This window comes from Electrona antarctica (genome assembly GCF_951216825.1).
Source record: "Electrona antarctica genome assembly, chromosome: 2".
Taxonomy (NCBI): Eukaryota; Metazoa; Chordata; class Actinopteri; order Myctophiformes; family Myctophidae; genus Electrona; species Electrona antarctica.
Genome location: NC_136807.1, coordinates 5,170,259 through 5,194,422, shown reverse-complemented (window position 1 = coordinate 5,194,422; position 24,164 = coordinate 5,170,259). Strand labels below are relative to the sequence as shown.

The following is a 24,164-nucleotide window of genomic DNA, read 5'->3' as shown; positions in this document are numbered from 1 at the left end:
CACCCGATACTAGAAAATTCTCCATTTTGGGAAATTGCAAGTGTGACGACACTGAAGAAACAGTGTGGGCTAGAGTAGCTCACTAAGTACAGTATGATGATGTCTGATGACGATGATGTATTGACCCACGTACATGACATCACAGACTGTGTGATGATGTCACAGGGGGCGAATTAACAAAACCACACTAATTACAGTAGTACTTCCCCGCTTACAACAATAAACCTTACCTAACCCTATAAAGGCAAGTGGGGAACATAGATAGAACACCAATTATTAAGCCAATGAGCCGGGTTTGGCAATCAGGGATTTATACTGGCTGATTGGTGGAGCGGCACAAACATGACACTCCGCCAATCCATGAAGCAGACGGTTTAGGTTGGCCAATCAGGGAAGCATGCGCCTCTCTCTGACCCGCCTTTTTCTGTTCTCGGAAACTGAGAACTGAAAAAAAATATTTATTTGAGAAAAAAAAAATGACACTTGTGTGAAGTGAGTGGCGCCTATGATCATGTATACTGATGATGTCAACTTGTCAAGTGTCATAGACTTGCCACTACGTCACATGTGCATGGGACCGGCCACTACATCATAATAAATGTTGCCATTGACATGATGTCACGGGGGGGGGGGGGGGGGGGGGGGGGGGGCAACACGACTACATCATAGTAAATGTTGCCATTGACATGATGTCACAGGGGGGCACACTGCACAAGCCACGCATTAGTGCCGCTCAAAAAAATAAATAGTGGAGGTACTTCGGTGACTCGGTCCCAAATTTGGGCAAGGTTGTAGCCCAAGCGACTCCCAATAGAAATTGGGAGGGACGCCAGCCAGGGAAAAAAAGATGGAAGGACAGTACACCACGATAGCAATTAATTTGGTTGCCACCGCTTGGTTGCATTTGTAACTTGCGTACGTGTTGAAGGCTATAATATCATTGGCTGAAGGCTAAATTAACTTCCCTGGTTGACAAGTTGACAACATTCAGATTAATTGGAGGTGGATCATCATGGATGACATCAACAAACGTCTTCATGATGCGTTGGTGTGGTACAGAGAGGTTCTCAAAGTGGGGTCCGTGGAGCTTGATGGGGTTCCAGATCCCCAGCAAAATGAGGAACACTTCAACCACTTTAACTTGAATTTATAGCCTTCGGGTATTCCAAAATAGCTGATCTACAAGTTCACAACTCGTTGCAATGGGTTATGAGCTTGTAATGACTATTTTCAAAACATCTTTTAATACTTTTAAAGTTTTGAAAATACTTATATACACTTAACAGCTTATGAGGGGTTCTGGCACCAAACCTTTACAGATGGGGGTCAGGCAATTACATATCAATTTGGGGGTCCTTGACATGAAAATATTTGAGAAACTGGTGTGGTAGAACTGTGTTGGTGTATAGAGAGAATGAGAGACCACACGCCAAAACTCTTCTCAAAATGGGGTCCAGGGACCCCTGAGTACTTGACGGGGTTCCAGGGGTGCCCCAGCAAAATGAGGTACAGTTTATTTTTAGATATTTTTGACGGATGTTGGCCAATCGTCTCTTATGGGAGTCCCTGGCACAAAACCTTGTATGAGAACCAATGGTATAGTTTGATAGATGGATTGGATATATTGGATATATGCATGATTGGTCTTGCAAAATGTTGTAATTCAAACTACAATTCCCACAATGCACTGTAGACCGAAAGGCCCAGATGTATTGAATCCCCTCACACCATGTAGTTCTTAAGCTCTTTGTGTCTTCACGTTGTACTTCAACAGAATGTTGGAGTACCCGGTGGCCTTCACTCAGTCATAATGAAGACCAGTGTAAAAGATGATCCACACCAGCAGAAACAGTGCAAGGGAAGTCATGAAGCCTTCTTTGGTGAGTTCCAATGAGCCGCCATACTCCTCCTCGTCAATGTGCTTCTGAAAGTTGCTGAAGTATACATACAGGATGCCCGAGTTGATGAGGCAGAAACTGACTATTGCCTGGATTCCCTTCAGTGGCACTACACCCCATAACACACCAAGGATTACTGCAACGATTTGGCGAAACCAGTAAATCACATCTAAAAACTCATCCTTCTCCTTCCAGACAGCATTGCCGTCAAATGCTTTTTTCCATGTGTTAAGCGCATTGCTCCATCTGGACTGCGTTACTGCATTCACCACACGCACATCCCTATTGTTCATCTTTCCCTGTTTTCACCACGGTGTGCAAAAGTGCGTGATGCACACGCACTTATATATCGTCTATGGCGTCATAGTGACGTCACTGGACAGGGGTGTGGCATTCATTCAAAGCCCCACTGGGGCTTGTTGCCATTGTGGTCCTGTGTATTAAATTCATTAAGAATATAAAATCATATACCGGTATATAGCTATAATCTATCCTTCTACCCTAATAGACAAGGGGTACACAAGCACATGGCTGTTTATCCGTGCTCCTTCTCCTACAAAACCACACTGTTAGCACACATCTCTCCATGCAAAAATCCCACTCTCCCAGAATCCAGCTGCACTACATTGCATCCACGCAACTGTCATATTTACTGTACAAATATTACTTTTTTTTCATTTTTTTAATGTATTTTTATTGAGGCTCTGAGATTTCACAACTGTTCAATCGTAATTCAATGTATATAGAACCACACATTTTTCTTTTTTCAACATAACATAGGAAAACAACAAGAACCACAATACGGACATTACGCACAGACAAAAAACAAACAAACACAAAAAAAAAAGACAAAACGAGTACACCACAGTCTTGACATGATTACATTACAGGTCACCAGAGTCTTTGTTATTCACTACCGTTCAATAAGGTACATTGAAGCACAGTCTAGAAGGGTCCACTGTATCTAAGACTGGTTCCCATACCTTTGTGAACCCTTCCATGTTATCACGGAGGAGATAAGTAAGTTTCTCCAGAGGAACCACAGTCATTACCTCCTTGTACCAATCATCCAGTGTAGGAACGTCTCTATGAATCCAAAGCTTGAGTATAGTCTTCCTCGCTATGTATAAGAGTATTCCAACCAATTTGGCGTTGTGTCTGGTCCTTGCACTGGATACCTTAGCTGCTAGTACACACTGGAGAGGTGACAAGTTCCAAATTATATCCAAGCAAGGTGTCCAGCTCATTCTTCACCTCATTCCAAAACACCTGTATCTTTGTACATTTCCAAAGCATATGTGCATATGTACCAACTTCTGTGTCACATTTATTACAGTTAGGAGAGCTGAGACCAAGCTTGCTTCTCAGTAGAGGTGTATAATGGAGTCTGTGTAAAATTTTGAATTGTCTTTCTCTATCATTATTGCAACTCAAAATAGTAAGTGTATTTCCTATAATTGTTGTCCAAGTATTGTCTTCTATCTGACATTCCAAGTCAATCTGCCACTGCCTTCGAATATGATCAGTGGAGTGGTTTGAACTTATATCAAAACATTCATACAGATAGGAAATACATCTTTCTGGCACAGGTCGTGTAAGAATATTTTCTAAGAAGGATGTCCTAGGCTTAGGGGCTTGCATGTTCTTTGTTACATAATGACGGATTTGTAAAAATCTAAAGAAATTAGACTGTTGTAATGAATATTTATTCCTTAGATTCTCAAATGACTCCATTGTGCCTCTGTTATATAGTTTAGCAAGCTGGTCCAGTCCCCTATCATGCCAAACCCTGAATACTGGGTCCTGATATGAGGGAAGAAAATCTGGGTTCTTCCATATAGGAGCCAAAGGTGAAAAATGTTTTTTAAGTTTAAAATGGACTTTGATGTTATTCCAGGTGTTCAGCGTATTTAAGACAATGAAGTTCTGATCAACCTCCAATTTAGCTTTGTTATGATTCACAAAGGGGCAGACCTCAAGTGTCAACATACCACAGTTTTGGGATTCAATATCGATCCATGTGTTTGTTATGTCTGGGTTCACCCATTCATATATGTACCGCATTTGTGCTGCCCAGTAGTAAAAACGTAAGTTCGGAACCCCCAATCCACCCTCATCCTTGTGTCTTTGAAGCTTATTATTTTCATTCTAGGCCTTTTACCCTGCCACAGAAATTGTGTAAATATCTTATCCAGATCAGAGAAAAAGCTGTTGGGGATTGAATTTGGCAACATCTGTAGAGGGTACAACAGCCCAAGCAGGATATTCATTTTGAGCACACTTATCCTACCTAGCCATGACACAGGTAGAGTTCCCCACCTCTCTAAGTCTTCCTTAATGCGCAACGTGATATTACTTTTGTCAGACACACTGTTATTGCGCAACATTTCGCTGTGATGCAAATTACATCACAACTTTCTCATTCCCCGGCACCTCCCCTTTTCACTGCACACACACACACACACACACACACACACACACACACACACACACACACACACACACACACACACACACACACACACGCACGTGCGCACACACATACACAGGCCACAGCAGCATGGTACAGCACAGTATGCTACAGTACAGTACAGTACAGTACAGTACAGTACTGTACTGTACTGTACTGTACTGTACTGTACTGTACTGTACTGTACTGTACTGTACTGTACTGTACTGTACTGTATGGTAAGGCACAGCACAGCACAGTACAGTACAGTATGGAACAGTACAGTATTCTAGTAATCTTCATTGACAACATGGATCATTAAACCTGGCAACAATTGCCCCATGCAACAACCCCAAAACACTGCCATCATATGCACCACTCACCATCACAAGTAAGATGGAGGACAGGAAGCTAGTGAATGCCTCCTAGTGGAGAGCTGTGCACTACTGATGATGGCACCTTTCTAGTTAGTCTACTACACTCTTATAACAAGGTCTGAGGGGCGACTCACACGGTCGCAACAGATTGATGTATGCTTGTTGTATGAGATGTATAGCTGATGCAAGCCCGCAATGCATTTCCAATGGGAGTCACATGGTTTGACACAACATTTGTGTTGTATGAGGGGGAGGGGGGCAGTCGAAACACAGCCGAAAGCCATACAACAGCTTGTGACTTCCATTGGAAATGCATTGGGGCGGCCATGACACTTACATCTTGCTTACATCTAGCATGCATCAATGTTGTATGCTAGATCGAAAGGTGTGAGTGAGGCCTAACTGTTAGACCTTGTAGTACATGTGGATTACCACCAGAGAGAGACATTGGAGGGGGGTCAGAGAAGGCAATGCCTATTTTGGTCACTTTAGTGTCAGTTATGAGGCATCTGATTTCCTGTCATCAGGTTACACATGCTTATTGTTCCATTGCCACGTAACACGCAAGCACTGCACGTGCACAAACACACACCCAGAATAAAGAGTTGACTGGCTTTGATGTCAGGGCCAGAGCTGCATCCCCGTGGCTCAGTCAACTCAGAGACCCTCTGGCGTACAGTACAGTACAGGGAGTAGCAACAGGAGAGCTGAGGTGAATATATTTGCGTTATTCATGATTCACATGATGTCTTGGACTTGGCAGAGTCTAAGTTATTGTATTCTCTTTGGCTATTCAGTTAACCTATTTTTGGCGGGAAGCCCTTTTGGTGTTAGCATTATGTTATGCTTTAGCCATTGAAAAATAGCAGATCTACAAGCTCATAGCGCGCCACCGAGTGGCGCGCTATGAACTTGTAGGTCTGCTATTTTTGAAAAATCGAAGAACGACGGACATAGAAACATAGCTTTTTCAGAAAACTATCAGGATGTAGAAGACATTTTTAGAATCTGATCTCAGGTCAAAATGGGTTAAGTGTGACAGCCGAGGGAGAACAATGTCTGCAGCTCAGTCTTGTGAGTTGATTCTTCTTCACAAAGGAAGAGAATAACGGACAATTCATTCTGAGATATCTTGTTTTACTAAGGGGAGAAGATTGTTGTTATTCTTTTGCATTTGTTTTTTTTACCAAATGGCTGTATGTTTCATGCATCAAATTTATTGAATTTAAATTCTTTCCTCGTCTGAATGACAGCATTTCCAGATGTCTGGTGGAATCTTCTGTCCTGTGGAAAACCTGTACGATCCAGACGGTGCCAGTTGTCACCCGTTGGTGTGCCTGTTGTGTCATGAACAGTACGAGCAGCCTTGTCTTCTGGACTGCTACCACACCTTCTGTGCCAGCTGTCTCCGTGGCAGGGCTGTGGATGGTCGGCTCACCTGTCCACTGTGTGGGTAAGCACTCTAAAACCATCACCTGTCCGCTGTGTGGGTAAGCACTCTAAAACCATCACCTGTCCGCTGTGTGGGTAAGCACTCTAAAACCATCACCTGTCCGCTGTGTGGGTAAGCACTCTAAAACCATAGATGTATTATCCGCTTAATCCCTAGTACTATAGTGAATACTTAGTTGTATAGGCCTACTACGGTGTAGCACAAAAATAGTGAAAATAGTACAATACTACAAGCTCATGGCGTTGTGAGCTTGAGAACATTGGTGAAAAAAATAACCTTTTCTTGATGCTGAAAGCATGCATGGAATTTATGGACATTGGACAATTGTGGAAAGCAACTAAGTACAGCAAGTACTTTACTTGAGTACACTTAGGTAGGTAGGCTGCCTTTACTTGAGTATTTCCATTTTTTATACTTTATACTTCTACTCAATACATTTCAGAGACAAATAGGGTTTACTCCACTGCAATTATTTTTTATTACTTTCTTTGAGATTACTAGATTTTCATTCTGTCTTCAAATCTTGTCCTACTATTGTGCTGATCAGAACAGTGGTCACCGAGTTATGGCCACTTGAATTGTTAACCCATTTTGGATTTAAAAAAAGTCTTCTAAATCCTAACATTTTTGAGAAAAACCTATGTTTCTATGTCAGTGGTGCTCAACCTTTTTCATGTCAAGTACCCCCAGAATTATCTCTATTGGGCCACAAAACGGCCTGGCCAATCAGCAGCAGCTAGAAGCTAGAAGCTGCTGCTAGAAGCTGCTAGAAGCTGCTGCTGATTGGCCAGGCCGTTTTGTGGCCGGGCATCAAGTCTGCCTGAGAGTTCCCAGATGGGAGCAGGAGGGGGGAACCCAGTGTACTCTCTGCTGCCCCATCTGGCGGAGTCAGGTTACCACGGACCCCCATCTCAAAATATGTAGTTCCAGGGACCCCCCCCCCCCCCCCCCCCAGAATATTTTAGTTAAAAATGTTCGCTCTGAAATATATATTCAAAGATTTGCGCCACACTTTCATGACTTTTCAAAAATAATAATAATAATAATAATAAAACTTTATTTGTATAGCACCTTTCATGACATGAAATGCAGCTCAAAGTGCTTTACACAAAAAATAAAATAAAAGCAGGGCATAAACAATACAGTGAGGACATGAATAACATTTTTTTTTAAAAAGACAGATAAATCAATTAAAAGCAAGGGTGTAAAAGTGGGTCTTGAGCTGAGCTTTAAAAATGTCTACAGAGGCTGCCTGTCGAAGGTACAGTGGGAGTTTGTTCCACGCCGTCGGCCCGTAGAAGCAAAAAGCTGCTTCCCCGTATTTTTTAGTTGCCATTTTTTTAGGCAAAGCGAGCAGGCCAGCAGTGGAAGACCTTAGGGGGCGGTTTGGGACATATTTCGGCAGGCAGTCATGTAGGTAGGAAGGTGCGAGACCATTGAGAGCTTTATAAACAAGTAAAAGAATTTTAAAATCAATCCTAAAAACAACCGGAAGCCAGTGCAATGAGGCCAAGACTGGAGTAATATGTTCTCTCATCTTAGTTCTAGTTAAGACTCTGGCTGCTGCATTTTGGACAAGTTGTAATCTGTCAGTTGATTTCTTAGGCAATCCAGAAAAAAGTGCATTGCAGTAATCAAGCCGAGAAAAAACAAAGGCGTGGATTAGCGTTTTTGCATCGTCCAGTGACAAATAGGCTCTGATTCGTGCAATATTTCTAAGATGAAAAAAGGCAATCTTGGTAACATGATTAATGTGTGAATTAAAATTCAGTTCAGAATCAATAGTGATCCCCAAGTTCTTTACTGTACTGTTACCTTCTACAGTCAGGTTGCCAAGTCTGCTTTTTATCGATTCTTTCTGCTCACTAGAACCGATTATGAGAACTTCTGTCTTATCCTCATTTAGCTTGAGAAAGTTCTCACTCATCCAGCATTTAATGCTAGACAGACAGGTCAACAGCGGGTCTAAGGCACAGAGATCATCTGGATCTACAGAAAGATAAAGTTGGGTATCATCAGCATAGAAATGAAAATTGACTCCGTGATTGGTAATGAGTTCTCCCAATGGCAGTATGTACAGGGAGAATAACAGAGGACCAAGAATTGAGCCCTGTGGAATACCAGAACTGATGTTGTGTTTGTCTGAGTCAAACTCAGCTAGATTGACAAAATAGCTTCTGTTTGTTAGGTAGGAGGAAAACCAGGACAGGGCCGTGCCAGACAGGCCTACCCAGTGCTCCAGACGCTGTATTAAAATTGAATGGTCAATCGTGTCAAATGCAGCCGTTAGATCTAGAAGTAAAAGAACGGAAACATGTTTCTTGTCAGCAGACACCCTAAGATCATTCATTACTTTTACAAGTGCTGTTTCTGTGCTGTGGCCTTTCCTAAAGCCAGATTGGAATTTGTTATGCACATTGTTGTTCTGTAGAAACACATCCAGTTGATGAAAGATGCATTTTTCTAAAACCTTGCCCAGAAAGGGCAGATTAGAAATGGGTCGGTAGTTACCCATCACAGAGGGATCAAGATTGTGTTTCTTGAGTAAGGGCCTAACTACAGCCGTCTTCAGTGAGTCTGGAAAGACGCCTGATTGTAGAGAGCTGTTTACAATTTTTAGGATATCTCCAATCACACTGTCTAAAACCTCTTTGAGAAAGGTGGTGGGAATTGTGTCCAATGAACAGGAGGATGATGTCATCTGAGATATGGTTTTTCGGAGTTCGTCTTCATCAATTGTACAGAAAGACAATAGGCTCCCCCTGGAGAGATCAACCCTGGCACCATTAGCTGCTGTTAGAGGGCTTGAGCTAGCAGCAGCACCATTCATAATATCAGCTCTAATGTTACAAATTTTGTTATCAAAAAAGCATGCAAACTCATTACACTTAGCTTTAGAGGCCGGGAACGACTGCTTGTAGGACTGGGGGGGGTTTAAAAGTCGTTCAATGGTAGAGAATAAGACTCTGGCATTTTTCTTGTTCTCATTAATAATGCCAGAGAAATAAGCCTGCCTTGCCAGACGCAGGGCTTTGTTATATGTGACTGTTGACTTTTTAAGAATCTCTAGGTGGATGGTGAGTTTGTTTTTTCTCCAAGCTCGCTCAGCTCTACGACAATCTTGCTTCAGTGAACGTGTATGCTCATTTATCCAGGGTGTTACTCTGGTGTTCTGTTTCTTTTTAGTTTTCATAGGAGCCACTATGTCAAGAGCTGACTCTAGTTTAAGATTAAACATTTGGACCATATCATTCACTGGGGGAGTATCGGATAGGGGGGGGCCCAGATGACGAGAGAACTCGTTGGCTGCAGATGAGCTAAAAAAACGCTTTTTTATAGTATATTCAGTGATGTTTTTCTCTAGATCAGAGACAGTCATATTAAAACACAGCAAATAGTGGTCTGATAGCTCAGGCATTTCAATAGTCCTTTCAACAGTGATGTTCAGACCTCTAGAAATCACCAGGTCCAGAGTGTGCCCCTGTTTATGTGTAGGCCCAACAACATGTTGGATGAACTCAAAGGAGTGCAATAACTCTAAGAAACCCAGAGCCACCGCATTTGAAGCATCGTCCAGGTGTAGATTAAGATCGCCCGAGATAAGAGTTCTGTCATAGTTAGTGGAACAGATAGATAAAAGTTCTGATATTTCTGTTAGAAATACAGCTTTGCTGCACTTTGGAGGACGATAAATGCTGATCATTGGGATAGAGGACTGACCCTGCAGTATTGTGGCCTGGTATTCAAAGGATGAAAAGCTGCCGAGCGTCAGAGCCTTGAATTTTAAAGTGTCTGAAAAAATGATTGCCAGTCCACCTCCTTTCTTAGCCTCGCGAACAGAGTGGATGAAACTGTAGTTTGCGGGACAGGCTGGCGCTAGGAGAACAGCTCCATCCGAGCCAAGCCATGTCTCTGTTAGAAAGATAATATCTAGCTTCTCTTTACATATTATGTCATTTACAGAAGAGGACTTATTTGTTAATGACCTGATGTTAAACAAGGCAAGGTTTAGCTTGTTATCAGATTTTTGGGGGCTGTGATGCCTGTGAGGTACATTAACCAAGCAGCATTCTCTCTTCAGGCTACTCCTTGTCTTGGACAATCTATTTGAAATAACAGTGGAAATGTTGTGAACCTCAACCTGTACGGTGATTGAAACACCAGGCTTTCTAGAAGCAAGGGGTCCATACATGTTTGTTGCTACGCATAATGGACCCTGTTCATATCAGTTATCAAATGTATTTTCTAGGCTATATGGGCGTGGCATATAGCGTGGGATTAACTCTGGCCATGGTATCTCTCGCAATTTGGGCTGTTGGGCTGGCCGTACGGTAAGGGGGGTCAGCCTTACTCCAGCGTTTATCAGGTCCATCATGCCCGGAGTGAATTTGAGGTGATGTATTGGTGAAGGAGTTTGAAATTCCTCCATTCGACTGTCATTGATGGACCTCTCGGCGGCCTCAGTATCCTCTCCACCAGTGGCCCCTGTGACTTCACGCTCTGTGAGTTTATCTCCACCAGGGGGCGCTGTGACTCCACGTCCTGTGAGTTTTCCTCCACCAGGGGGCGCTGTGACTTCACGCTCTGTGAGTTTTTCTCCACCAGGGGGCGCTGTGACTCCACGCTCTGTGCGTTTTTCTCCACCAGGGGGCGCTGTGACTTCACGCCCTGTGAGTTTTTCTCCACCAGGGGGCGCTGTGACTTCACGCCCTGTGAGTTTTTCTCCACCAGGGGGCGCTGTGACTTCACACCCCGTGCGTTTTTCTCCACCAGGGGGCGCTGTGACTTCACGCCCTGTGAGTTTTTCTCCACCAGGGGGCGCAGTGACTTTACGCTCTGTGCGTTTTTCTCCACCAGGGGGCGCTGTGACTTTACGATCTGTGCGTTTTTCTCCACCAGGGGGCGCTGTGACCTCACGCTCTGTGCGTTTTTCTCTGCAATAGTCACCCCCTATGAACACGGGGGTGAGTTCATAGGGGGTGAGTTTTTCAGGGGGCCATGCATCACCAGGGGACCATGCATCACGCTCTATGTAGTCACAGCAGATGCAGATATACCAGGGGGGATGCACTTCCTCTTCTCCATCAGAGGAGGACCACTCTTCTGCATCAGTCCAGAGCACATCAGGAGGAGTTGTGTGTTCACTTGATTTGACTTCTCCACCAGGAGGAGCTGTGGGTTCACTATCTGTGGTATTCCTTGTTTTGAGAACATCCTTGGCGAGGGGGAGAAGCTTGGCACCCGCCGCCACAATATTATCTGTTTTGGCTAGGGCGCTATCTCTTGATTCCATGTTGTGGAACAAGTTGCTGGAGAATAGTTTAACCCCCAGCTTGTTTAGGTGAATTCCATCAACAAAGAGGTGCCTACGATCAAAGAAGAAATTGAAGTTGTCAATGAAATTGAATGATTCTTCTGTGCATGCCGTTGAGAGCCATTTGCTGAGTGCATACAGTCTGCTGAAGCGTTCACATCCGGTCATTGGAGGTAGTGGCCCGCTGATCCACACGTCTAAATCTAGGGAGCTGAGGGTGTGGAATAGGGCTCTGAAATCATTTTTTAGGATTTCTGACTGTTGTTTTTCTGTATCACGTGTACCGATGTGCAGTATCAGTGTTTTCACCATAGGGTGTGCAGCAACAACGTCAGAGATTCTGTCATTCAAATCAGAGACTGTGTCTTTGGGAAAGCATAGAACTTTTGCTTTTTTCTTTTTGTTACTTTTAACATATTTCACAGCCTGATCACCAACAATCAGGAATTCATTAATTTGGTCTCCATTAGCTCGCCTTTCATTTTCTGTGATGTTGGATCTTACCCTGCTCGGTGTGGCGATATCTCTGTCGTTCATCTGGAGCAGTGGGCTGAATCTGTTAGCCACCTGCACATTCTCCATATGGGGAGATATGATTTTTGATCTGCTTTTCACAGTTTTCCAATTTTGAAGGGGGGTGGACGAGGCTCTGAGTCGGGCTGGTAGCGTAGGCCAGCTGGTCTTATCGGGGCTCCGAGCTCTTCCAGTTAGTCGTCCTTTCAAGTCCTGTACGCCGTTCTCTCTGTTTGTAATCACAGTGGATATACCGGGGGGGGAGACACCCCCAGTTTTTCGTCCTTTCATGTCCTTTGGCCTAGCGCCGAGAGAACTCCAGGCGAATGTCTTATCCTGCGTGCGGTTCTCCTGATTCCCATGTTGTTGTTTTACTTCCAAATTAACTTTTAAATAGTGTAATTCCGCTTCGAGCACTGCAATCTTTTGAAGCAGTTTCTGAAAGTCCTGATATGATATGACAGGGAACATCGCGGTGCTGGCTATTTGCCAAGTATCCAGTGCTAGTTAGCTATAGCTAATGTGCCACGTACCCATTCACTGGAGGTAAAAAAAGAGTATTTTGCAGTATGGCAAAAGCTTCGTTCTATAGAAGAAATACAGTCCCATCGGTTTACAAGTAATGAGGATCCACTTGTAGTTTCTCAAAGAAAAATAAAACATTGATATCAGTTGAAGAATGCAAGCATAGGCGAGAGCAGCGGAGCGAAGCGTCCTCACTGTACGAGAGCAAGCATTGGCCAGCTTGCTCTCGTACAGCAGACCACAAGCTCGTAGCGCTCCACTCGGTGGAGCTTGTAGATCTGCTATTTTTCAATAGCTAAAGCATAACAGAATGCTTAAAACACCAAAAGGGGTTCCCGCCAAGAATGGGTTAATCACTAACACTACTGTACTGCTGGTGTGGCTATTCTTATGCCAGACCCCTGAACACTGTCTGTGTCAAGCTTGGTGTGGCTTGGAGCATTGGTGCACTTGAGGCCCTATAGGGTTACATGGCCGTTGATGTGACTATTTCAGAGTGCATAGTGTTTAGTGTATAGTGTATAAGTATTGTTTAGTGTTTAGTGTTTAGTGTATAAGTATTGTAGTAGTTTACATCACATTATCTTATGTAAGAGTGAGGGCTGTATTGTATGAACCTCACACTCAGTGTTTGTGTTATCAGCAATCCCAAGTCTATAATAAAACAATAAGCACAATAACCAGTTGTCGTTCTCTCCTTCAAAACCGTACTAATAGAGCACTTACAGGTGGCTGCAATTCAGAACTGGCCCCTGTGTGTCCTGTGTTTCAATTAATTTAATACACAGGACCCCAATGGAAACAAGCCATAGTGTACTTTCTGTGCTTAAAAAAATAAAAAAGAATAAAGTATTCAATCAAATCAAATATATTTTAATGTCCCCATAAGCTTTGACTTGAAGGAGATTTTGGCCTCTAATATGTCTCCATGTGTTAGATTATGTGCTGTTATATTTAGCTGACATCAATCCATGGATTGTGCGTGCAGCTATTTGTGGATATGGTTATCCATAGAGACCTAGGAAACACTTGGTAATGGGAGGGGAGAGATACAGAGAACAACAACTTGGCAGTGGATGAAGAGAATACAGCCGACTGGAGGCCTGTTCATTGTCTGGATTTTCGGTGGTGAGGTGACCACCGCTCCAGTGGTGAGGTGACCACCGCTCCAGTGGTGAGCTGACCACCGCTCCGGTGGTGAGCTGACCACCGCTCCAGTGGTGAGCTGACCACCGCTCCGGTGGTGAGGTGACCACCGCTCCAGTGGTGAGCTGACCACCGCTCCGGTGGTGAGGTGACCACCGCTCCGGTGGTGAGGTGACCACCGCTCCGGTGGTGAGCTGACCACCGCTCCGGTGGTGAGGTGACCACCGCTCCAGTGGTGAGCTGACCACCGCTCCGGTGGTGAGGTGACCACCGCTCCGGTGGTGAGGTGACCACCGCTCCAGTGGTGAGCTGACCACCGCTCCGGTGGTGAGGTGACCACCGCTCCAGTGGTGAGCTGACCACCGGAGCTGAAATAACGTTGATCGGTGGTGAGTAAAAACAGAGAGAAGGGCTGGAGCGGTGGCGGTGGTTTGCTCTTCACTGCGGCTCGTGACGTCATGTTGTAGTTCGGTGGTCACTGGTCACCCCACCACCGAAAATCCAGAGCCTTGAGAGGCCCACAGGAGAAAGATTTTCTGTTTCTGTTTAGATGAAAATGGCGCTCAATGGCAGGACATTTTGGTGTTATCGTTTTTATTCATGATACTGTACTGATTAGTGTTACTCCTATACCGATACCAGTATAGAACTAGAAAAAGTGCCCTTCTGGGCACAGGTCTCCACCAGGAGGATAGGACTGTGTGAGATGTTTGGCAAAATGTTTAGGAGTAATATAAATAAGTAATATGTTTGCCTTTGATGGCAATTGGATGATTTGAGGCATTTTGTTCCAAAAATGTGTTTTGCAAAAATCAACCTGTTGGTGGCGCTATAACAGGCCAATGTGAAAAGGGTGGGATATATTCCTCAGCCTAGTAAGAAAATGTGTGAAAGATTTGACGTAAATTGCATGCTGCGTTCATGATTTGAGGCTTTTGTTCAAAACGGGGCAATCTTGCAAACTGTGAAAGCCAATTATAGCCAATTAGGATGGAATATGAAATATGGGACAGATCCGACTTGAGCACATGACCATAGAGATACTGTGTAACGATTTTTGAGATTTTTGGACAGAATCTGGAGGAGTAATATCCAAAAATGTGTTTTACAAAATTCGGCCTCCTGGTGGCGCTATAAAAGGCAGATGTGGAAAATGCAGGTCAAAGGTTTGTCCTTGGCCTCTAGGGAGTGTGCATGCAACGTTTCACGCAGATCGGTGCAGTTTTAGGTAAACAATGTGAAAAGCTGCCTCATGGTGGCGCTATAACAGGCCGTTCTGGAAAATGCGGGGCAGAGGTTCATCGTTGGCATCCAGGGAGTGTGTGTGCAAAGTTTGGCATCGACCGGGTTAACGGTGCCGGAGATTAGCTGGTAACGGACGGACGGAAGGACACACGGACACACACACGGACGGACACACACACGGACGGAGTGCAAAACATACTCTCTCCCCATGCCTTCGGCCTGGTGGAGACAAAAAGCTGCCGATACAGCATAAAATGCTGGTAATGGTATCCACGAGTGTGCCAGTATATGCCTGTAATTTATCACGTGATAATGATATATCATTTACATAAAATGATTATTATTTGAATGCTTCAGTTGATGTTGCACTAGCAGCACTACTGTTTAATACACTTAAGGTGGTTGCACACTGGGCGCGTTTTTCGGAAAACCGATGGAGAAACGCTGCTAAAAATCAAAAAAACGTGCTCGTGTGTGGGGACCTTTACTGTTAACTATTCACATTATTCTTATTTTTACTAACTTGTGGCTACACTTTAACAACTCTTAGTGGAATTATTATTTTCCTAGGTTATTTTTCTTTTTTACAAATCGGATAGGCACTCAGTATCGACCGATCTGAAAGTTGCAGCTATTGTAATCAGAATGGGAAGGGTTCGATTCCCGCTGGGGACGCTGTGGGCGCTGGGGTCGTGTTCTCTCCTCCGCGTCATCAGTGCTCATACCCGAGGCGGGGTTGGCGAAAGGGCCTTTCTGTGTGGAGTTTGCATGTTCTCCCTGTGTCCCCTAGGGTAGGTACCCTCACAAAAACATGCAGTAATCCTGGTCTCTAAACTACTGGCCAGCCGGGGCGCCTGATGGAGGGGAAAGGAACTGGTCGGAATAACGTGTTCCTTGTACGCGCTACGTCCGGCCGTTGAAACGAAGCAGCTTGGACTCCTCATGCATAGAAGGAAGCATGAGGTCAGTCCGCTGCCCTCCCAGGTTGGCAGAGGAAGTGTAGCGCCCAGGATTACATTAGAAAATTGACACTCATGGGTGAAAAGAATGGGTTGCAAACTTGTGGGATATAAAAAAATAAAAAAAAAGAATGGGAAAGGATGGGAAAAAAGTTTTTATTTTCACTCCATAGCAAAATCCTGAGTGTTCTAGCCATAGATTGACATTGCTTGGTGCTTGTTAGGGAATCAAAGGCACTTCCACAGGGCAGGTATAGGAGATTCCATTTAGCAAACTGTCTCTCCTCTCAGCCCTCCCTCCCACCCACTGAGCATGTTCATGAATGACTGTTTTGTGTTTTCACATTTCTATTTTTGAGTGCATGGATTTATTAGTCTATTAAAGGACCACTTTTCAACTTGTCTTCCTATAATTGGTCCTCACTAATGATCATGATAAAATACCGCAATTGTTTCCTACTCAATCTGTGTCTCATAGGAGGGCTGTGGGCAGTTCAGAAACCCGTCCACCAGTGACATCATCGATGGGGATTTCAAGCCAATAGAAACTACAGGCTTTCTTTTCCTGAAAAGTTGCAATGCAAAAATGGAAGCCATCGTTCTCACGATAATAAAAATCTAAATATATTTTAAAACAAATCTTGTTTTAAAATAAAATCTGCCTAACGATGATGTCACTGGTAGACGGATGTCTGAACTGCCCACAGCCCTCCTATGAGACACAGACCTAGCAGAAAGAAATGGTGGTGTTTTATCATGAACATTAGTGAGGACCAATTTTATGAAGAGATGTTGAAAAGTGGTGAAGTGGTCCTTTAAGGAAAGTGTGATGATATTGAAGAAATGCTACGTTATTTATTGCACTTGGACATTAGTCTCTGTTTGTCACTGTAGGTAGATGGGCAAACTACATCAATCAGGATCAAAAAGCAATCAGGACAAATACAGAGGATAGAATTGTATTGTTATTGTGCGTGCGTGTGTGCGTGCGCTCATGTGTCCATATTTGTTCTTCTAACAGACAACCATCCACAGTAAAAGGCTTCAGTGCGTTACCCCCTGAAGACCGCCTTCTCAAGTTCCTGGTGGACAACAGCACAGACAGCGAGGAGGCCGTTCAGTGTTCCAACTGTGACCTGCCGTGCAACAAGCAGGTGTGTTCAGTGTGATCTGCCGTGCAACAAGCAGGTGTATGTGTTCAGTGTGATCTGCCGTGCAACAAGCAGGTGCGAGTGTGACAAATAATCATCACCTACAATCCATTATAAAATGCAGTAGTTCTGGACTGTTCATTTTCCAAAATGGCTGCACGACTTTATTAGCCACTTGAGTCCTATTGTGTACTTCACCTTATGATGGTGTCGCGCACAAATGTGACTAAATTTGACTGAGGGACTGCCATTGGATTTTTTTTAGAATTTTCGTTTTTTCATATCATATGAAAGCAGGGAATCATAGCTTCAAATTGACATATTGGTTGTTCAGTTTGACCCACCAGTTTTGGAGATATGGCTTATAGAATAATGTCTTGCAGAAAACAGCGAGTTGAGAAAACAGGCTTGAAAGGTTCACTTCTGTGGTCTCTAACATTACACCTAGCTACATGTTTAAGCATTTATTTCATATTTACATGTCGATATCAACTCTGACACTTATTTCAGACATGCTCTAGTATGTGAAGAGTCTGCCTGTGCTATTAACTCATTTTTGAAAAAAAATAAAAATAAAAAATCTTTTTCTCCTCTGGTGAAAAGCTGGAATGTGCGCGATGGCAGTCTCTCAGTCAAATCTGGTCACAAATAGTGAACATAGTCGACCTACAAGCTTACAGCTATTTTAGCTATCGATTATCATTATTATTGTTATATATTATTTTTGTTTGTTACTTCTGCTTATAATGACATCCCAATTATAAGGTCAAGTATAATGTGAGTACTCCGACCTCACGACTAGTTGGCTACTGAAGTATTTTCACAAGTCCCTCAAAGTTGACACGTGTGCGTGCGTGTGTGTGTTGTTTGTGTGTGTGTGTGTGTGTGCGTGTGCGTGTGCGTGTGTGCGTGCGTGCGTGCGTGCGTGCGTGCGTGCGTGCGTGCGTGCGTGCGTGCGTGCGTGCGTGTGTGTGTGTGTGTGTGTGCGTGTGCGTGCGTGTGCGTGCGTGCGTAGGATGTGGATACAATGTATTATTGCAACACTTGTAGTCAGCCGCTGTGTGGCGCCTGCAGGGAGATCACTCACCGTGCCAAGATGTTCTCTCATCACGAGATCGTCTCACTGGCCAAGCGGACCAAGGAGACCCACAAGAAGTGTGGTAGGTTCACATCCCCAAGTGCACAACCATTGTACACTGTAAAATCCAGTGTCAAATCCTGCAAATTTAACTCAAGAGATTAATTGACAATGAGGATTTTTACTGTACAGTATGGGAGGCAACACATTATAGTATATCAAGACAATCTGTAGGCCTATGTCAGAAGCTCTGAAAATGAGTAGAAAATAAAGCAGATATCTGCCTCCCGAGCATTTCCGTTTTGCCTGTGCAGTAGTGTAAATAACTCTAGCAAGTTCTATTACTACTTAGATTCTTCTCACCACAGACAGACAGACAGACAGACAGACAGACAGACAGACAGACAGACAGACAGACAGACAGACAGACAGACAGACAGACATTATTTTGTAGTAATAGTACAACATAAACATTAAAGAGACTTTAGTTGTTACTGTACAATACTTTAAAACAGTTTTCATGTTGCACACATCCTTAAAATAGCTCTTGTTTGCGCCGCCCTCGTTGAAAACAATGTATTTCCAACTCCAGCTTGGCTCAGTTCAGGCTGCATGAACTGCCGTAATTATGGACTCGGTAGCATTCAAAGATTGTTGAAGAGATAGTCTGGCTTGAGAGTCTACATAATTATTATATTACAGTCATTTCTGACTAGCAAAGTAATAACACATTATTTGGAACAGAACTTTTAATTTAAACTAATGTGTAACAAATTTGTCTTCCAGAGGGGGCTGATATGTGTCCCTCAATTATGCACAATGTGTTTGTGGGTGTGTGCATAAATCAAATGTATATGTACAATAATCAGAGTCTGAGTATAAGGTTGTGTTTTCTCTCTGATTCCTCAGCCCTCCACCAGGAGCTGTACATCATGTTCTCCACAGAGAAGAAGTCAATGCTGTGCATCAACTGTTTCAGAGACATGCAAGTGTGAGTTTGTGTGCAGTGTCATGCAAATCCTACTGAAATAAGGTGCGGTATAGTTCCATATGTTACATTTTGAATCAAATAAGATTCATGATTAGGCTATTTAATAAGTGTCTGTTTCTCTCAGGGAGGACCGGGCGCACTGCATTGATATCGAAACAGCCTATATGCAAGGTTGTGAGAAACTGGACCAAGCCGTCATTGTAAGGCTTAGGCGATTTTCTTGGCTATTATAGTACAGGATTTATTCATGATTTATTTATACAGCTGATTATTAGTGTATGTATGTATGTACGGTTGCGCTCTAAATTATTCAACCCCACTGCAATTCTGTGTCAACTGTATGAATCATACAAGATCTACGTAAATAGCTCAACACAACTTATATTATGAGTTGTTACTCCAAATTCAACACAAAATGCCACTTTGCAGCGTCATAATTATTCAAACCCTTCATATCATGGCAAGTGTCTGCTTCACAGAACACCCTTTTGCTGTTTTGACCTTCTGCAAACATGGGTTTGCGTTCTGCAAACGCTTCCTTCAAATCCCATTGCGATTTTCTATGCAATGACCCTACACTGCAAACTTCTGAGTGTTATTTAAAGGACCACTTCACCACTTTTCAACCTATCTTCATATAATAGGTCCTCACTAATAATCATGATAAAATGGCACGTTTTTTTTCTACTCAGTCTGTGTCTCATTATCTCATAGGAGGGCTGTGGGCAGTTTAGAAACCGTCTTCCAGTGACATCCTCATTAGGCAGATTTTTTTACAAAAATGTTTAGATTTTCATTATCGTGAGAAAGATGGCTTCCATTTTCGCATTGCAACTTGTCAGGACTAGAAAGCCTGCTTCTATTAGCTTGTATTCCCCATCGATGATGTCACTGGAAGACGGTTTCTGAACTGCCCACAGCCCTCCTATGAGACACAGACCGAGTAGAAAAACATTGCGCCATTTTTTCATGATTATTAGTGAGGACCTATTATATGAAGATAGGTTGAAAAGTGATGAAGTGGTCCTTTAATGAATACATGTAACCATCCAATAGACATTTATTCTATACACTCCCACAGTTACAAACGTAACACAGGAGATTTTACTGTTCTGTATTTGTTTATACCAGCAGTTAACTTATTACCATACTTAAAGGACAACTTTAGTTTTTTTCAAGGTTCATGTTTTAGGTTGTTATTAGAGAAAGTAAAAGATGAGTGTTAATTTGTTTTCATTTGCTGCTTTCTTTCGTTTTAGCGATTTTAGCTATATTTGACAGGGGGGCGGGGGCATTCGAACATGGGGCTAAATATGTATTTTTTTGTATATGTAGTTTTATAGCGATTATATTTGCTATAGTCCTACTAAACCCCAGGAAATTACATCTGGCCACAAAAGATCACTCTACTGAATGTGAAGGGGGTGACAAACTGACCTGTTGAGCCATACAACACAGTATGGCAGCCCCCTATAGTACCCCCCTTCACATTCAGTAGATCCTGTGATCTTTTGTGGCCAGATGTAATTTCCTGGGGTCTAGTAGGACTATGGTAAATAATAAAAAAATAAATCGCTATCAAATTTTGTAAAAAAAAATACATATTTAGCCCCATGTTCGAATGCCCCCGCCCCCTGTCAACAATAGCTAAAACGAAAGAAAGCAGCAAATAAAATAAAAAATAACACTCGTCTTTTACTTTCTCTAATAACAACCTAAAACATGAACCTTGGTTGAAAAAAACTAAAGTTGTCCTTTAATACTTTTATAATAGCACATGCCTATCACACATAATCTGACCAGGCAGTCAAGGAGCTCCAGACATCAGCCCGGGAAGCCATCGTCCTGCTCAAGGCCATGATCTGTGAGGTGAGAACCAACGTTGAGGATGAGGAGAGTGCCATCGGCACGTTGTTCAACAATCTCCAGGTGAGCCCAAATACTATTAACCCATTTTATGTTATGCTTTAGCTATTGAAAAATAGCAGATCTACAAGCTTGTAGCGCGCCACTCGGTGGCGCGCTACAAGCTTGTAGGTCTGCTATTTTTGAAAAATCGAAGAACCACTGACATAGAAACATAGCTTTTTCAGAAAACTGTCAGGATGTAGAAGACATTTTTATATCTGATCTCAGGTCAAAATGGGTTAAAACATAATGTGATTGAACTAAGTGCATTAAACAGCTGGAGTAATATGCATGAAGATAGTCTGCTAAAGAAATCACTGAAATAACAGCATGAATTAACATAATTCTTATAGACTGTATACAAAAGAAGGGAAAAGATTTGCCTTAAACGCTAGGCTGATTTTGTAGTTTGTTTTCCACTTCTTCAGGTGAAAAAATACAGGAGATTAAAAACATGGCAAGCTAGTAAGAAATACGATTTCCATAGGTGTGGACACACCTATTTCAAGGCATGGCATGCGATCATGCCAAGGGCATGGTATGATGGCAATGTGCAAGCATGATGGACAGTATTGACACACCTAAAATCTAACTAACACAAAATAGTTATTGATTTGATTACTTGAGTGTGTCACCACTAGGGGTCACTCATAGACTCATAGTATGAGAGGGCAGTGTGCTTGCCACAACAAGAATGACAGAGAGATTATGATTTTTTTGGTGAGAACAGTATATTGACAAAAACCTTATTCACCCTTTCAGGAGAAACTGGCTGAGAGGAAGAAGATCCTGCTGAAAACAGCTCGAAGGTCAGATGGATGCTGATTTCCAGCACTCATCATTTTAGGCTCAGTGAATCACAACTCAGGTTTAAAGTGTTCCATAGATGGATCCCTGATAGCTAATGCATAGCGTTGAATTGGTTAAAACATGTGTGTATGCTATATTGACTATTACACTCATCGACCACCCACCTCCCACACTAACGTAACACTACTGTTTATTACACTAGTCATGGACCACCCACCTCCCACACTAACGTAACACTACTGTTTATTACACCCATGGACCACCCACCTCCCACACTAACGTAACACTACTGTTTATTACACTAGTCATGGACCACCCACCTCCCACACTAACGTAATACTACTGTTTATTACACTAGTCATGGACCACCCACCTCCCACACTAACGTAACACTACTGTTTATTACACTAGTCATGGACCACCCACCTCCCACACTAACGTAATACTACTGTTTATTACACTAGTCATGGACCACCCACCTCCCACACTAACGTAATACTACTGTTTATTACACTCATGGACCACCCACCTCCCACACTAACGTAATACTACTGTTTTGTAGCCAGCATGAAGAGAAAGAGAGAGCTTTTAAAGAGCAGCTGTCTCACCTGGCCGCTCTGCTGCCAACTCTGCAGGTAAAGTCCTCCTCTAGGGTTAATACCCTACTGGCCCTAATGCACCACAAAGTGGAATACTGAGTGTTAATTTAACCCTGATCAGATTTGAAATTAACACCATGGATTTGATACATTTGTATAGTCAGTTCTTAAGTAAAATGAATAATCAATCATTCAAGCATTTAGCACTTAGATTTACCCAAGTGCATTATAAATAAAATCCATTATCATTATTATTTAAGGTTTTCCAGAAATCAAACCATTAAAGCAACACCAACGTAAATGGAATAGCAGCACTTTTAGCTCAGATGTACAGTGTATGTCAGCCATACATCAACTTTCTTTTCAACAGACAACTTATCAAGTGACACAGCTCCAACTGAAATCAAATGGAATGCTTTTTTGTCAAAGAATTCCCATAATGACATTTTAGAACTTATTTCTCTTTTCAATAGGAAAGTGAAATGTCAAAACAATGAAAATTGATATTGTTGCAAAAACAGATATGTATATTATTGGGCCTAATAGCCACCAGGGAGGAAACCAGAGGAACCTTCACATCCTGACTCACAATGCTCTCCTCTTCCCAGGTTCACCTGGTCACGTGTTCCGCTTTTCAGAATTCAGCCAACAAGTTTGAGTTTCTGGACATGGGCTACGTAAGTCTAATACATGGCGGTGCACTTGTACAGCTGTGATGAAGATGACGTGCACTGAGTAAACCCATGTGATCCTCACAGCTGTGATGAAGATGATGTGCACTGAGTAAACCCATGTGATCCTCACAGCTGTGATGAAGATGATGTGCACTGAGTAAACCCATGTGTTCCTCACAGCTGTGATGAAGATGACGTGCACTGAGTAAACCCATGTGTTCCTCACAGCTGTGATGAAGATGACGTGCACTGAGTAAACCCATGTGTTCCTCACACAGCAACTGATGGAGCGGCTGAAGAAGATAGTCAAGCTGCCCCACAGACTGAGGCCGGCGCAGAGTAGCAAGGTATTTAACCCGTTTAGGCCTGACGTCGAAATAAATAAAAAGTCTTCTGAAAGTATATATATTCAAAGATTTGTGCCGCATTTTCATGATTTTTCAAAAATAGCAGACCTACAAGCTTGTAGATCTGCTATTTTTCAATAGCTAAAGTGTAATTCCCGTCCAGAATGGGTTAAAAGACAGGATCTGAACTTGTGACTTTGTGAGGAAATATCATATCAGCCTCAGGTTATTAAGTGGGTGAATAGAGGAATCATATCAAATGGCGTGGCTCAAATTAGGATCTCGGACTTCATGTGGCCAGCCTGTGACGCCAGTGACCTATGACCTATGATGACTGCAAATTTGGGCAAGGTTTCCGCCCTATATGAGCCCACTTGACTTCCATTATTGAAATTAATTAAAGTTTATAATTAAATATTTTCAAAAGTAGTCTATAAAACAATGGAGGATTTAACTTGGGATTAGCCATCTGATTAGCTCATGTCACACAGACACACACACACACACACACACACAGACAGAACCACAGACCTGGTCTCGTGTGGCCACTGGCCATCTTACTCATAACATAAGATACAGGTCTGGAGAAACTCTCATTAGAAACCATGGATTGAATGAGTGAGCAGCTCACTAGCTGGGGCATGGCTACACTGAATGGTAAGAGGACCACAGTCCTGGGTTTTTATGACAAAATTAGAACAATTATTTCTCAGCAAAATTGGAAAAT

At 42.9% G+C, this 24,164-nt stretch overlaps 1 protein-coding gene across 1 annotated transcript in view; it reads left to right on the top strand.

Annotated features, from left to right (window-relative positions):
• Positions 1–1,833: 1,833 nt before the first annotated feature.
• The window catches only part of rnf207b (ring finger protein 207b), a 28,093-nt gene continuing 5,762 nt past the window's right edge, over positions 1,834–24,164 (top strand). The window contains exons 1-11 of the mRNA XM_079521784.1: positions 1,834–1,880; positions 5,978–6,177; positions 16,901–17,033; positions 18,046–18,190; positions 19,018–19,099; positions 19,224–19,299; positions 20,903–21,028; positions 21,770–21,816; positions 22,380–22,452; positions 23,025–23,093; positions 23,369–23,437. Of these exons, the coding sequence (XP_079377910.1) occupies positions 1,866–1,880; positions 5,978–6,177; positions 16,901–17,033; positions 18,046–18,190; positions 19,018–19,099; positions 19,224–19,299; positions 20,903–21,028; positions 21,770–21,816; positions 22,380–22,452; positions 23,025–23,093; positions 23,369–23,437 (1,035 nt within the window). The 5' untranslated portion in view covers positions 1,834–1,865. The remainder of the gene's footprint in view (positions 1,881–5,977; positions 6,178–16,900; positions 17,034–18,045; positions 18,191–19,017; positions 19,100–19,223; positions 19,300–20,902; positions 21,029–21,769; positions 21,817–22,379; positions 22,453–23,024; positions 23,094–23,368; positions 23,438–24,164) is intronic.